At 48.7% G+C, this 12817-nt stretch overlaps 1 protein-coding gene across 10 annotated transcripts in view; it reads left to right on the forward strand.

Moving 5' to 3' along the window:
* Positions 1-12817, forward strand: part of EXOC7 (exocyst complex component 7) — a 114889-nt gene that overhangs the window by 64643 nt on the left and 37429 nt on the right. For all 10 annotated transcript variants that reach the window (XM_075349592.1, XM_075349588.1, XM_075349595.1 and 7 more), the window contains one exon: positions 6347-6409. In XM_075349592.1, coding sequence (XP_075205707.1) covers positions 6347-6409 — 63 coding nt within the window. The remainder of the gene's footprint in view (positions 1-6346; positions 6410-12817) is intronic.

A 12817-nucleotide genomic window follows, 5' to 3' on the forward strand; every position in this document is an offset into this window, starting at 1 on the left:
CCCTCAGGACTGAAGGCCCATTCTACCAGGGCCGTGGGAGCGTCCTGGGCCTTGCGACACCAGGCTACGGCTCAGCAGGTGTGTCAGGCAGCTACCTGGTCGAGCCTGCACACTTTCACGAAACACTATCAGGTGCATACCTATGCTTCGGAAGATGCCAGCCTAGGTAGGCGAGTCCTTCAGGCGGCAGTTGCCCACCTGTAGGACGGAGCCGTTACGGCTCTATTATGAGGTATTATTTACCCACCCAGGGACTGCTTTTGGACGTCCCAATTGTCTGGGTCTCCCAATTAGGAGCGACAAAGAAGAAGGGAATTTTGTTTACTTACCGTAAATTCCTTTTCTTCTAGCTCCAATTGGGAGACCCAGCACCCGCCCCTGTTTTTGTATACACATGTTGTTCATGTTAAATGGTTTCAGTTCTCCGATATTCCTTCGGATTGAATTTACTTTAAACCAGTTTATAATTTTTTTCCTCCTTCTGGCTTTTGCACCAAAACTGATGAGCCCGTAGCAGCACGGGGGGTGTATAGGCTGAAAGGGAGGGGCTTTACACTTTTAGTGTAATACTTTGTGTGGCCTCCGGAGGCATAGCTATACACCCAATTGTCTGGGTCTCCCAATTGGAGCTAGAAGAAAAGGAATTTACGGTAAGTAAACAAAATTCCCTTCTTTGTTTACTTACCGTAAATTCTTTTTCTTATAGTTCCGTATTGGGAGACCCAGCACCCTCCCTGCTGCCTGTTGGCAAATTCTTGTTCCGCGTGTTATCACCGGCTGTTGTCGTGGATAGAGTCTCCGGTTGTTCCGGCTCTTGCTCTGTTCTACTTGTGGGTGGCTATTCTCCTTCAGCTTTTGCACTAAACTGGCTGGGATTGGCTCACCAGGGGGTGTATAAGCTCAGAGGGAGGAGCTACACTTTTAAGTGTAGTACTTTTGTGTGTCCTCCGGAGGCAGAAGCTAAACACCCAAGGTCTGGGTCTCCCAATACGGAACTATAAGAAAAAGAATTTACGGTAAGTAAAGAAAATTCTCTTTTTCTTGCCCACAGTCCTCTACTCACCTGCCGCCGTCTTCATCTGTTTCTACTTCAGTTGGTCTCTTTCGATTTGTGACCTGCCAGCAGCTCATGTTTTATGGACAGCGCCAGAGGTCACAACTCAATGCAAGTCTATGAGAGCCTCGTTCTGGTCTTGTTCTGGCTCTCGTAGAGTTGTACTGAGTGCTTGTGACTTAATGTCTTACTTCCGGCCAGTCTTTATTTACATCATAAGATGGTGTCGTGAGACCAGAGCAGTGCCGAAAAATTAAGGATCCGCCAGAGGGTACATTTAAGAATAGGGGCAGGAAACTTACATTTAAAACACCACAGCAGCACTGAAAACAAAAACAAAAACGCTCTAGTGGTGCTTTAACAGCATGTACATTGTTGCCAGCACATCCATAATCCAGTAAACTAAATAACGATCATTTTAGCTCACTCCTCGGCTGATTATTAACTTGTTTACCTAGGCCAATGATTGAGAATTAGTGTTCTCACAATCAAAAAGACTTTAACAACTTCACGACCGCGGGCAGTAAAATTACGTCCTATTTTAACGTGACTTAACGACCAGGGACGTAATTTTACTGCCTAAACTTCATTTGATTGCCGTGGCCATAGCAACGGCTTTCAAATGATGTCCCCTGCTGTTTCTTACAGCAGGGGACCTTTGCTTGAGCCCAGGGGGGCGGCATCGCCACCCCCTATCGACGATCGATGTGATTGGCTGTTCAAATCTGAACCGCCAACCACATCATTCGCACTAATTTCGGCAAAAATAATGCCGGAAATAGTGCGATACTGTGAGATCCAGCTATGAGATGCCGCAGCTGCTGCAGCATATCATAGGTGGACCTCAAACATGTCGCCCCCAGCCCCTGCAGCACTGATTGGAGCGATCGTGCTATGACGCGCAATCGCTCCAATCAGTGTGCAGTGGGGCGGTCTGATCTGCCGGTGGCCGCCCTCCCCAGGCCTGTGCTGGCCTGCGAGCCCTCCCCCAACATGTCTGCAGCGTGCAGTGGCTGGTACTTGTGGTACCACGCCACCGCTGCTGCTGCCGCCGCCGCCTCCATAGCTGAGGTCACCGCTCCTGCTGCACGTGAGTACTGTGCTCACCTTGCAGCCCGTGCGCGCTCCCGTGGTGCCCCTGCGCGCTCCCGTGTTAGCCCGTGCCCCCCTGCGATCTGGCCCCCCCGACATCCCGATCTGCTCCCCCCCCCCGACATCCCGATCTGCTCCCCCCGCGATCTGACTGCCTCCCCCATTATCTCTATTCTGCTTCTGCAGCTCCCTCTCCGGTCTCCCCATCTGCTCCCCCCCCCCCCCCCTCTGCTCTCCTCCCCCACCTCTCCCCTTCTGCGCTCCCCCCCCTCTGCTCTCCCCCGACGTCCTCTTACCTGTCTTCACCGGCCCGATCACATCTGCCTCCATCGCTGGGTCCTTCCTGGGCATTCTGCTGATCTGCCTGCTGCTCCTGTAAAGCTGTCCATCTCTCTGCCATCTGTTCCTCTGCAGCTCTTCTGGTCAGTGATCCTCTGGGTACTGTGAGTATAACTTTTTTTTTCTTTTTTTTTCTGTATCCCCTGTCCATTTTTACACCTCATCTGTCCGTGCGTCCCGCTGAGCGCTGATCAGGGATGCAGATAACATATCTGCATCCCTGCTCAATTTTTGGCGTGACTTTTTTTTTTTCCGTATCCCCGACGCTTTTTGTATGGCATCCGTCCGTGCGTCCCGCCAAGCACTGACCAGGGATGCAGATAACGGATCTGCATCCCTGCTCAATTTTTGGCGTGACTTTTTTTTTTTACGTATCCCCGACGCTTTTTGTATCGCATCCGACCGTGCGTCCTGCAGCGGCCGATCAGTGCACTGCGTCTGTGCGTTTGAAAAGTCAAATGGCGCTCCTTCTCTTCTGAGCCCCGCCATTTGCCCAAACAATTACTTTCCACCACATGTGAGGTATCTACGTACTCAGGAAAAATTGCACCATACGTTTTATGGTGCATTTTTTCCTGATAGCCTTGTGAAAAAAAAGCTACCTAGTTGAAGCAACCGTTTTGTGGTAAAAAAAAATTTTTTCTTTTCACGGCTCAACGCTATAAAGTTCTGTGAAGCCCCCCAGGTGTTCAAAGTGCTCACCAAACATCTAGAAAAATTATTTGAGGGCTCTAGTTTCCAAAATGGGGTCACTTGTGGGGGAGCTCCATTGTTTAGGCACCTCAGGGGGTCTTCAAACCCGACATGGCGTCCGCTAACAGGTGCAGCTAATTTTGCACTCAAAAATTCAAATGGCGCTCCTTGCCTTCCGAGCACTGCCGTGTGTCCAAACATTTGATTTCCACCACATATGAGGTATCTGCGTACTCAGGAGAAAATGCACAATACATTTTATGGTGCATTTTTTCCTGTTACCCTTGTGAAAGAAAAGCTACCTAGTTGAAGCAACCGGTTTGTGGTAAAAAAAAAACTTTTTCTTTTCACGGCTCAACGTTATAAACTTCTGTGAAGCCCCCAGGTGTTCAAAGTGCTCACCAAACATCTAGAAAAATTATTTGAGGGCTCTAGTTTCCAAAATGGGGTCACTTGTGGGGGAGCTCCATTGTTTAGGCACCTCAGGGGGTCTTCAAACCCAACATGGCGTCCGCTAATGAGTGCAGCTAATTTTGCGTTCAAAAATTCAAATATCGCTCCTTCCCTTCCGAGCTCTGCCGTGCGCCCAAACAATTGATTTTTACCACATATGGGGTATCAGCGTACTCAGGAGAACATGCACAATAAATTGTATAGTGCACTTTCTCTTTTCTCCCTTGTAAAAATGAAAATTTTATGGCTAAAGTAACATTTTTGTGTTAAAAAGTAAAATTTTCATTTTTTCCTTCCACATTGCTTTGGTTCCTGTGAAGCACCTAAAGGGTTAATAAACTTATTGGATGTGGTTTTGAGCAGTGTGAGGGGTGCAGTTTTTAGAATGGGGTCACTTTTGGGTATTTTCTGTCACCTAGGTCTCTCAAAGTCACTTCAAATGTGATGTGGTCCCTAAAAAAAATTATTTTGTAAATTTTGTTGGAAAAATGAGAAATTGCTGATGACCTTTGACCTGTTCTAACTTCCTAACGAAAAAAAAATTTGTTTCGAAAATTGCGCTGATGTAAAGTAGACAAGTGGGAAATGTTATTTAGTAACTATTTTGTGTGACATATCTCTCAGATTTATGGGCATAAATTTTCAAAGTTTGAAAATTGCGAAATTTTCAAAATTTTCGCAAAATTTCCTAAATTTTCACAAATAAACGCAAAAAATATCGGCCTAAATTTACCACTGACATGAAGTACAATATGTCACGAAAAAACAATCTCAGAATCGCCAGGATCCGTTGAAGCGTTCCAGAGTTATAACCTGTCAAAGTGACACTGGTCAGAATGGCAAAAAATGGCCCGGTCATTAGGGTGTTTTAGTGGCCGGGGGTGAAGGGGTTAAGCCAGTTTCACACTTAAGCCCCAGTCACACACAGCGAGATCACGAGCGAGATTGCTGAGACGTTACAGGTTTTGTGACGTATCGGCGACCTCGCCAGCGATATCGCTGTGTGTGACAAGCAGCAGCGAGCGGGGCCCCTGTTGTGAGGTTGCTGATCGTTACAAAACGATCAGGACCATTTTTTACTCGTTGGTCTCCCGCTGTGCAGCACGCATTGGCGTGTTTGACGGCGGGAGACCAACGATCTGAATGTGCAAGGAGGTGGCATCTGGCAGCCTATAAGTGGCAGTATGCTGGTAATCATGGTACACATCGGGTAACTATGCAAAGCGCTTTGCTTAGTTACCCAGTGTGTACCATGGTTACCAGCGTACGCTGGTTACAGGCTGCCAGACACCGGTTCCCTGCACACGTAGCCAGGGTACACATCAGGTAACTATGCAAAGTGCTTTGCATAGTTACCCGATGTGTACCCTGGCTACCAAGCACAGCGTTGTTACACGGGTCGCTGGTGGCTGGTCTCTGATCGCTGTGGAGATCTGCCTGATTGACAGCTCACCAGCAACCATGTAGCGACGCTCCAGAGATCCCTGCCAGGTCATATCGCTGGTGGGATTGCCGTAACGTCGCTACGTGTGACGGGACCCTTAGAAATCCAAGTGCAGACTGTTTTATCTGGACCATCTGCGTCGTTCCCAGGTACACAGTGCGCGCTATCTGCAGGTCCTTGTCTTCTCCACAGCAGTCCTCTCTTGCTTCTGGCGCACGCACTCTCTCTCTCATGAATACATGCGCGTGCACGCACGCACACACACACACACACACACACACACACACACACACACACGGTGATATCGCCCTGCTCCTGGCAGACAGGGGGACCTGAGATGCTGTGAACATGAGGACCTGCGGAGGAACACATCGATACATTACACCGCAGGTCCTTGATGCATTCTACCACAGGTCCTCTCGTTCCACAGCGTCCCAGGTCACCAGAACGGTACAGTATCAGTGTGTGTGTGTGTGTGTGTGTGTGTGTGTGTGTGTGTTGTCGTGTGGTCCTCAATACATTCCACTGCAGGTCCCCATGTCCCACCGCATCCCAGTCTGGTGACTATGATTCTGGGTCTGTCTTCTCTCTTTGGGAGTGTCTGCTTCCTATAATGAAGTGTCCTGCAGTATCTTTAACTTTTTTAGCTGCACGGACACTTCATTATTGAACCGTGAGTAGGGCTTATTTTCGGGTAGGGCAGATATTTAAGCCTTACTCCGAAAAGGCCATTAATTTCTGCTAGGGCTTATTTTCAGGGTAGGGCTTATATTCAAGGAAACTTGGTAGCAGATAAAGAGTGATCAGGCATGTCTGGCAACTAAGTACAACTTTATCTCCATTGAAAGAAAAATTCTTCTTTGTGGTAGAGAAAGAAAGTATAAAGGATACCAGTTGTGAAACTGACCAGTTTTCTAAATCTCATGTTGCATTTGTAGCACCAATGCATACTATGGCACTCTGTCGCCATTATTAAAGGTTACTCCTTTGATAAAGCCCCTAGCACTTCAGTACTATTGGTTCCCTGTCAGTCTTGCTTATTTTACTGCACGCCTGGGGGGGGGCACATGCCATCTGTATCCTGGTAGCCATGTGAATCCTCCAGGAAAATTAGGAATTTCATTTCTTGAAGTCTTGGACAACTCTCAGTGCTAAACAAAAGATGCTTATGATTGATAGTAAATTTATATATTGCATTTTTGAACCTTTAGTTGACTTTATTGGCTGATATATGGCTTAGCAATTAATAACATTTCTTTAATGATTCTCAGAATGATCCTGATAAGGAGACCAGTATGTCTAAAGATGGCACTGTGCATGAACTTACTAGCAATGTGAGTATTGGCTGGTATTCCGTGTGAAGAACGACTATTTAGTTTTTTTTGTTACCTAATGTAATTGTAATTTTAAAGGTTTACATCATGCAAAAGTGTACAGTGAATATTTCTTTTAGCACACCCATAGACAAGCCGTGGGCTTCAGCATGATGTTATTTCTGTAAACCTAAGTCACTTGCATCCATTTATATATTGATGTAATCTATATAGTAAGGGACTTGTATGGCACTAATCATCTCTGAAAATATATTTTACTACTTAGCTCTGATTCACCAGTGTTATCTTCTGGCGTAGTGTTTTTGCTGGGAAGTTTACCAGTATTGTATTTACCTAGGACATTATCAAGATAAAACTATTAGGCTATGTTCACACACTGCGTTTTTTACCTGTGTTTTTGGTCCGTTTTTGCTGCAGAATTTTTTTGAGAAATTCTTGTAACCATTCTGCAGACATTCCCCAGCAAAACCTATGGCAAAAAAAATTAGCTGTGCGCACACTGCGTTTTTTTCTTAAAAAAATCTACTGAAAGAATTTTCTTAAGAAAAAGAATGAGCATGTCACTTCTTTTCTGCAGCTAACTGCGTTATTAGCAATATATAATTGGCACAATAACGCAGGGAGCAACCAGCGGTAAAAACGCACCGAAAACGCACCAAAAACGCAGGTGCGTTTTTGGTGCGTTTTTTAACACAGGTGCACTCTTAAGAAAAATCATTTTTCTAGTGTGAACATAGCCTTAAGCTGGAAGCCTTGTGTGCTTCCAACAGCAGCCAGCAGAATTGTGAATGCAGCTCTGAATTATATAGTAGAATCTGTAATTCAATGTGTAATCCAAATCTAACGATGTTCAAGTCAAAGTTTTGTTTTTTTTTTGGTTTATGTGGATGGGAAGAGAATACTAAGTGAATGTTGTATTTTGGAGGGGCTATATTTTCTGTGCTACTTTGCAACGGATGATAGTGTATGGTTCAAAGGGATCCTTAGGCTGAAATATCTAGTAGATATTGTTAAAGGGAACCTGTCACCAGATTTGGGGCCTATAAACTGCAGCCACCACCAGTGGGCTCTTATATGCAGCATTCTAACATGCTCTATATAAGAGCCCAGGCCGCTGTATACAACATAAAAAACACTTTATAATACACATCTAGAAGGTGGCTCCGGTGCAGACAGGTCGGATGGGTGTCTCTGTTCTCCGGATCCGGCGCCTCCTCTTTCGGCCATCTTGGTCTTCCTTCTTCTGAATCTGGCGTGCATGATGCGTCGTACGTCATACACATTCGCCGGCATTGAGGTCCTGCGCAGGCGTACTACAATACTTTGATCTGCCATGAGCATGGCAGATCCAAGTGCGCCTGCACAGGACCTCAGTGGTAGCGAGTGTGGATGACGTAGGACGCATCATGCACGCCGGATTCAGAAGAAGGAAGACCAAGATGGCCGAAAGAGGAGGCGCCGGACCCGGAGAACAGAGACACACATCCGACCTGTCTGCACCGGAGTGACCTCCTAGGTGAGTATTATAAAGTCATTTTTATGTTCTACACAGAGGCCCGGGCTCTTATATACAGCATTTTGAACAAAGAGGAGGGAAGAAAAAACGGCACCAAAATTGTATACAAAAAGTGTTAAATTTTATTCACATAAAATATATGAGGATGCAACATTTGTCATGAGAATAAATAGTACAATATCAAATAGAACAGAAAATAGAAAAAATGAGGAAACCTGGGGATGAGGAATGCAGGTGTGGGTAGAACACAAAAAGGGGGGGAGATGTAAAGTCCTACCCGTTGCCGTAACGGAACCCTGGGGGGGTGGTGTATCACTGAAGTGTATGAGTCCAAAAAATGGACCCCAGCCCCCCAAGGTAATAAATAACCCAGATGACCCTCCACAGAGGATGTATAGTCAAAGAATGAAGTACATGACCAAAAAACAGGTAGACAAAGTACTTAAAAGAAGTATAAAGAGATAGTATCCACCAGAGTAGTCGTAAGGCAATAGAGAGGAGGCTGAGAGGTTGTGTGTAATGAATGAATATAGTCGTGAAGCCGAGAGGTGCCCAATAGCACATAAACGGCTAATAAAAAATACACACACACAATCAGGTCCTTTATGCCCGGACTAGTCGTGGAGCTGGAGAGGAAGGAAAATACACACACACAAACAGGTCCTTTAAGCCCGGACTAGTCGTGGAGCTGGAGAGGAAGAAAAGAAAAAATGTGGAAGGTCCCGTTAAGGGACACAAAAAGGAGGGCAGATATAAACAGTTAGAAGGGTGTGCAGCCCAGCTCAAGAAGTGGACTGGTCGTGTGGCAGAGAGAGGAAGTAAGTAGGTACAAGAAAGGGAGTAGTCGTGAAGCCGAGAGGTGCAGTACAGCACAATGACGGCCAAGGTAAAACAAGGAGGGAGGGGAAAAGCAAGTCTCTGGACCCACAGTAGTTATGTGAGTCAAAAGGGAGTGAAAACAGAGGAAAGGTGAGAAGAACAAAGACTACCTGTACAAGTGGAGGGAGGTGGCGGCAGGAGGACGGTCTTATATACAGCATGTTAGAATAAGAGCCCACTGGTGGTGGACGCAGCTTATAGGCCCCAAATCTGGTGACAGGTTCCCTTAAGGGGGGAGTATCCCCTCATTAGTTATACATGCGTAAACACTTATGTCTTCTACAAGTGGTCAAGCCTTTAAGAATTCTGTTTCTTTTTCGCTCCTAATTGGGAGACCCAGACAGTGGGTGTATAGCTACTGCCTCTGGAGGCCGCACAAAGAACTACACTTAAAAGTGTAAGGCCCCTCCCCTTCTGGCTATACACCCTCCCGTAGGAGTACGGATTCCTCAGTTTTAGCTTTGTGCGCAAGGAGGTCAGACACGCACGCATAGCTCCATTGTTTTTAGTCAGCAGCAGCTGCTGACTATGTCGGATGGAAGAAAAGAGGGTCTATACAGACTCCCAGCATGCTCCCTTCTCACCCCACTTATGTCGGAGGTGTTTGTAAGGTTGAGGTACCCATTGCGGGTACGGCGGCAGGAGCCCACATGCTGATTCCTTCCCCATCCCTTTTTACAGGGCTCTGGGTGAAGTGGGATTTACCGGTCTCCAGGCACTGAGACCGTGCTCCATCTACAGCCCCTGGAGAAGATGCTGGATGGAGCGGAGTACATCAGGGACATGGCCCTGCTTCCTTAAGGTACTCTGTGTCCCCGTGCATTTGGCGCTCACACCGCAGCATGCTGGGTGTTGTAGTGCGCCGGGGGACATCAGCGCTGCGGCGCCTGTGCCATGGCCTCATTCAGCTTAGCTGAAGCAGGCACACTTATGGGAATCGGCCGCGCCGGCCGCTGGGACTGCGGCACGGCTGGCACTTGTAGTGCGCCGGGGACTTCAGCGCGGCCTGCGCTTTTACGGCGGCCGCGCTGATAACTACAGTCCCCGGCTTTTGCGGCCTGCTTCCGTTCGTTCCCGCCCCCAGACCTGCCAGTCAGGAGAGGGGCGGGACGCTGCCCACGTCTAGGACTCGGTCGCGCCGGCCGCTGGAACAGCGGCGCGGCTGGCACTTGTAGTGCGCCGGGGACTTCAGCGCGGCCCGCGCTTTTACGGCGGCCGCGCTGATAACTCGAGTCCCCGGCTTTTGCGGCCTGCTTTCGTTCGTTCCCGCCCCCAGACCTGCCAGTCAGGAGAGGGGCGGGACGCTGGCCAGTGCATCAGCGCTGAGGGCTGGAGTCGTTTTTACATACTCCAGCCCTCACAGTCAGCACAGAGGGGACACTGTTCCCGCACTTTTGTTTGGGAACTCCCACGGACCGCCCCTCTCCACATTAGCCGGCAGCCATTCTTGCTGACACGCTGAGCTGCAGAGGGGAGCCGGGGAGACCCAGACAAGGCATTCTGCAGCCTCTTACCCGCTGTTCAGCGGGCGGTAAGCAGCCCTCAGGGCTCACCCCCTCTTGTGCTCGTAGTATTCTTAGTATTTTGTTGCTACAAATACTTGGTATTACATAGCGCTGGTCGCCCTTTGGCTATAGACTCTCTCACATGCAGAGAGCCAGCAGCATGTCGCCCGTAAAACGCAAGGGTGCCAAGGCACAGACATTGTATGCTTCCTGCACCGCATGTGGGACTTTTCTACCGGCAGGCTCCACGGACCCCCATTGTGTGCAGTGCTCGGCCCCTGCGGCGCTTGCACAGTCGGGACCTCTGCTGGACGTGTCCCAGGGTGTACCACCTGTGAATGCTGTCCAGGTGACAGGAACTGAGTTTGCAGCTTTTGCTGACAGAATGTCTCTCACTATGTCACAAATTCTTGACACATTGCGAGCTAGGCCTGTACTTCAGACCACGGACACTGTGCATGTATTGCCCCCTGGTCCCCCTCAGCTCCTAGCTCCGGGACGGGCATCTACACCTCAGGGTGAAGACTCTGACTCGGACGATGGCCCCGGGCAGCCTAAGCGGGCTCGTTATGACGGGCCTTCACATTCATCTCAATGGTCTGGATCCCAGCGGGATGAATCTATGGGTGATGAGGCGGACGTAACTGATCAGGATTCTGATCCTGGGACCGCTCTCAATCTAGATACACCAGATGGTGACGCCATAGTTAATGATCTTATTTTAACATCAATAAGATGTTGAATATTTCCCCACCAGCTCCTCCTGTAGAGGAGTCAGCTTCGCAGCACGAGAGAATCCATTTCAGATACCCTAAGCGTACATTAAGCACTTTTCTGGACCACGCTGACTTCAGAGACGCAATCCAGAAACCCCACGCTTATCCTGAAAGGCGTTTTCCTAAACGACTTAAAGATACACGCTACCCTTTTCCCTCTGAAGTGGTCAAGGGTTGGACCCAGTGTCCAAAAGTGGATCCTCCAATTTCCAGGCTTGCAGCTAGATCCTTGGTTGCTGTTGAAGATGGAGCGGCACTTAAAGATGCCACTGACAGGCAGATGGAGCTCTGGCTGAAATCCATCTATGAAGCGATTGGAGCGTCATTAGCGCCTTCTTTTGCGGCCGTATGGGCACTCCAAGCTATCACGGCCGGGCTTGCGCGAGTCGACTCAGTCACACGTGCATTTGCCCCGCAGGTAGCACCATTGACCTCGCAAATGGCGGCATTCGCGTCGTACGCGATTAATGCTGTTTTGGACGCTACAAGCCGCACGGCAGTGGCGTCAGCCAACTCAGTTGTTTTGCGTAGGGCTCTGTGGTTGAGACATTGGAAAGCAGATTCTCATTCCAAGAAGTGCTTAACCAATTTGCCTTTTTCTCGTGACCGATTGTTTGGAGAGCGTTTGGATGAAATCATCAAACACTCCAAGGGTAAGGACTCTTCCTTGCCACAACACAGACAAAACAAGCCCCAACAGAGGAGGGGTCAGTCTGGTTATCGGTCCTTTCGAGGACAGGGCAGGTCCCAATTCGCCTCGTCAAAAAAGACTCAAAAGGACCAGAGACGTTCAAATTCTTGGAGGTCTCAGTCACGCCCAAAAAGACCAGCCGGAGGAACCGTTGCCAAAACGACGTCCTCCTGACTTGCGGTCTCCGATGCCCACACCCGCGGTCGGTGGGAGGCTGTCCCACTTTGGCGACATTTGGCTAGCAAGCGTCAAGGACCGTTGGGTGAGAGATATTCTATCTCACGGGTACAGGATAGAGTTCAGTTCTCGTCCGCCAACTCGTTTCTTCCGAACTTCTCCACCACCAGACCGAGCCGATGCTCTGTTGCAGGCGGTGGCCGCTCTAAAGGCGGAAGGAGTGGTGACCTCCGTCCCTCTTCAGGAACAGGGTCACGGTTTTTACTCCAATCTGTTTGTGGTCCCAAAAAAGGACGGATCGTATCGTCCCGTCCTGGATCTGAAGTTGCTCAACAGACACGTAAAAGTCAGGAGGTTCCGGATGGAATCCCTACGCTCCGTCATAGCCTCAATGTCTCAGGGAGATTTTCTAGCATCAATAGACATCAAAGATGCGTATCTCCACGTGCCGATTGCACCAGAGCATCAGCGTTTCCTACGTTTCGTCATACACGACGAGCACCTACAGTTCGTAGCGTTACCCTTCGGTCTGGCAACAGCCCCCCGGGTCTTCACCAAAGTCATGGCAGCAGTAGTAGCTGTTCTGCACTCGCAGGGTCACTCGGTCATCCCGTATCTAGACGACCTGCTTATAAAGGCATCCTCTCAAGAAGCATGCCAACACAGTCTGAAGGTGGCGCTAGACACCCTCCAGACTTTCGGGTGGATTATCAACTTTCCAAAGTCTCATCTAACCCCGACCCAATCTCTGACTTATCTTGGCATGGAGTTTCATACTCTATCAGCGATAGTGAGGCTTCCACTGGACAAGCAGTGCTCGCTACGGACTGGAGTGCAATCTCTCCTTCAGAGCCAGTCGCACTC

The sequence above is a fragment of the Anomaloglossus baeobatrachus genome, chromosome 5, assembly GCF_048569485.1.
Source record: "Anomaloglossus baeobatrachus isolate aAnoBae1 chromosome 5, aAnoBae1.hap1, whole genome shotgun sequence".
Taxonomy (NCBI): domain Eukaryota; kingdom Metazoa; phylum Chordata; class Amphibia; order Anura; family Aromobatidae; genus Anomaloglossus; species Anomaloglossus baeobatrachus.